This window comes from Nymphalis io, chromosome 16 (genome assembly GCF_905147045.1).
Source record: "Nymphalis io chromosome 16, ilAglIoxx1.1, whole genome shotgun sequence".
Classification (NCBI taxonomy): Eukaryota; Metazoa; Arthropoda; class Insecta; order Lepidoptera; family Nymphalidae; genus Nymphalis; species Nymphalis io.
Genome location: NC_065903.1, coordinates 2,786,866 through 2,790,273, shown reverse-complemented (window position 1 = coordinate 2,790,273; position 3,408 = coordinate 2,786,866). Strand labels below are relative to the sequence as shown.

General features: G+C 36.2%; 1 protein-coding gene across 1 annotated transcript; it reads left to right on the top strand.

Annotated features, from left to right (window-relative positions):
• Window positions 1-333: 333 nt before the first annotated feature.
• LOC126774493 (myosin light chain 3, skeletal muscle isoform-like) lies at window positions 334-2,470 on the top strand. Its single transcript, XM_050496055.1, has 2 exons — window positions 334-498; window positions 1,571-2,470. Exons 1-2 carry the CDS (start codon window positions 334-336, stop codon window positions 2,147-2,149), a joined length of 744 nt encoding a protein of 247 aa, XP_050352012.1. The 3' UTR covers window positions 2,150-2,470.
• The last annotated feature ends 938 nt before the right edge of the window (window positions 2,471-3,408 follow it).

The window sequence follows — 3,408 nt, the reverse complement described above, 5'->3', positions numbered from 1 at the left end:
GAAAAAAATACTTCTTGGTGCATAACAAAGCAAATAAAACTATTAAAATGTCAATAGGGTTATATAGGTAATAAAGAACACTTAAAAAATGCTATTTCCGAATAGTTCGGAAAAAGCAAAAATAACTTGTCAATCTTTGATATAATATATTCTCTTTGGTATATTGATTTTCTAAATAATCTGTACAGTGAAATCTTAAAGTCACATCCATCAGTCTTGACGAAATATATAACATAAAAATGTTATAGGTTACGTGCAAACAAATATTTGGAAATGTAAATTATATATATTTTTTCTAATTATATTAGGTTTTATTTTTTATTTAATATCAACATGCCACCAAAGAAAGGCAAAGAGCCACCAGCCCCAGCGAAAGCTACAATGGGACCTCCACCAAAACCAAAGAAACCTCCACCTCCACCTGCTTGCTTTAGTCCTGAAGATTTAGCTAAATTTAAAGAATTGTTCAAGGCTCATGACGAAGAAAATATTGACAAAGTATGTATAATTTGCCTACATATATTGTTTTCTGAACTTGCCTTCGCTGATTTTATTGGCTTGATAGTCTAGCTAGCTTTAGCTATATTGTTGTGTTACTGACTTTTTATTTTAATATAATAATAATTCCTGAGCATTTGGCTTAGTGTTTGGTGAGAATGGTGGCTAAAAGACGTCAGAGAAACTATAATAACTTTGTTCAATAGCTTTTTTAATATGTTAATGACCTTTAATTATTTATTTATTTTGTTTAAATATTTTTATATTCAATCAATCAACAGCCAATCGTTGTCCACTGCTGAACATATGCCTCCCCCAAGGTGCGCCAAAGCTCACTGTCCTCCGCCTTCCGCATCCAGTTGGTGCCCGCCACCTTCTTAAGGTCGTCGGTCCACCTGGCTGGAGGGCGCCCTACGCTGCGCTTGCCGATTCGCGGTCTCCACTCTAGGACTCATCTGCTCCAACGGCCATCGGTCCTTCGACATACGTGACCAGCCCACTGCCACTTCAACCTGCTAATTTTGCAAGCTATGTCGGTGCCTCTGGTTCTTTTCCGGACAATCTCATTTCTGATCTTATCCTTTAAAGATACTCCGAGCATAGCTCGCTCCATAGCACGCTGAGCGACTTTGAATTTGTGGACTAGTCCCGCAGTTAGTGTCCACGTTTCGGCACCGTATGCCATGGCAGGATTTGTAATTTGTAAGACAGGACGCCGTGGAGTACCGGCTTAGAATAGTACTCCCCCAATCTCATCCCGTGGGTGTCGTAAGAGGCGACTGAGGGACGGGGAAAAGGGGGGATGGGCACCAGCGTCCCCCCCCCATAAACAACTTACCCCCCCTGCGCTCGCCAACAGCGCGGCGAGTATGGGCAAACCCTCCTTAATGGCAGATGCGTCCAAAAAAAGGCCCCCAGTTACCAGCAAGCCCCGCTAGGCCTGACCAAGGTAGCGGTCGCGGTATCGGCAGAGCAGGGGGTGCTAAGAATTTTTATATTGTACTTTAAAAAGTATTTTTAAGTATTATTCGATGTTACAAACTGAAACATTTTATTAATTAACAATTTGCAGGTTAAATTGGAAGCGATTCCGTTAATGTTACGAAAACTCGGTTTCAATCCGAAAGGAGCAGAAATAAAAGAACTTTTCCGGTTATTTCTTGAAGACGATCTTGTCGATACAGTGGAATATCATGAATGGTTATTCATGATTGAAGCAAAGATGAATTGGGGTGATGACTTTGAATTAGCAGTAACTAAAGCTTTTGTTGTATTAGGTCATGACGATGATGAAACTGGTCATGTTGATTTGGAACTTTTACGTGAAGAGCTCATGACTTGGGGAGAACCATTATTAGAGGTAGAATTTGTCGATTGGCTTCGACTAGCCATTAAGGATAAAACGTATAATCCTGAAGACGGAACATTGGCTTACGTAAAGTTTATTGAGAATATGAACGCCAAAGATGAAAAATATATTCAAGAGCCAATTAATTACTTTAAGTTGGATCAGAAAACACTGGCTGCGATGGCAATAAAGAAGGCTCAAGAGGAACGTGAGGAACAGGAAAAGAAAGAGGCAGAAAAACGAGCTAAAGATGAAGCAAAGAGACAAAAAATGATTGCTGAAGGTTTAATACCTCCAGATTAGAAGTGTAGCCGTTATGTACTTTGGTGTAGGTGTACTTTAATTTTCAATGCTATTGAGAATAAAGAAAAAGTAGAACGTTCTAAATCAAAATAGTAATTATTTAAATATTGTACCACTTGTATTATATTCTTTTAATCGCAATATTCTTGAAATATATTTAATTTGTATTTAATTAAATTTCATGACAATTTCTCAACAGATGAAATAGACAAATTGTTAAGGACTGTAATACCTTTGATGTTCCTTTCATTAAAATCTCTTAGTGGTAATATTATATAATAAAACAGCCGGAATGGCTGAATAAAGTAAATAATATATACATTCTAAAGTTACAGGACATTCGCATGAAGAATGTTGACATAAGCAACATTTGTATTATATAAAAATGACATTAAAAAATATATTATTTTACATAATTTTTTATTTCTTAGTTCTGATTACAAATATTTTCTTTTCAAGAAAATTCAAATATTGTGAAATTTTATGTAGAAAACACTTTTAGTAATAATGTAACTGTAAGTGTATGTATACAAGTGTCGTATTGTCTACTTAGCCATATCATAATGTACCATTACTTGCATATTCATACTAACGTTAAAAGCAAGTCTGCATAATTTCTATCTAACAAAGAAATGGACCGAAATTAATGTGAATATTTTTCGCATCGCGTCTCATTAAGAAGAAGATTATGGAACGTGGTGATTAAGATATGTAGAGCGTAAAATTAACGAAACATCTGTCGTGAAAAATATTATTTAATAAACAAATTAATTTTATAGGTAGTAAACATAATACCAGCAATCACCGTTTTTAAGGAATTATTAATATTCCTATTTATACCTCCAATTAAGCGTACGGAGTGGGGACGACAAAAGCCTAAGAGGTCAGGATCGAACCAGCAACTTTTACATCGCTAGGCGGCCCGAAAACTATTACGCTGGTGACGTTATACATAATATATTTGAATTAACAAATATTAAATATTTTTGTATCCACCAACCAACATTGAAGTGGCGTGGTGGCCTCAAATTTTCACTTCAAAAAGGAGAGGAGGCCTTAGCCCACTGCTGGGCAAGGCGCTGTTAATTTAATTTACTTACTGTTAGGCTCTTATCTATATTATATACAAATTAATCTTCTATGCATGTCCAAAGTGCCGCCGTCCTTTCGAAATTTGTCTGAGTATATTTAGACAAGGCCTCAGAGATCTTAAAGAGCTGGAATTAAATACTTTAGAATGAGATTCGTTAGATTCTTTC

Excerpts from the sequence above, each read along its gene's own strand:
- LOC126774493 (XM_050496055.1), top strand. The coding sequence starts at position 334 with ATGCCACCAAAGAAAGGCAAAGAGCCACCAGCCCCAGCGAAAGCTACA. Across the intron at positions 499-1,570 it reads ACGAAGAAAATATTGACAAA|GTTAAATTGGAAGCGATTCC; the intron begins GTATGTATAATT and ends AACAATTTGCAG.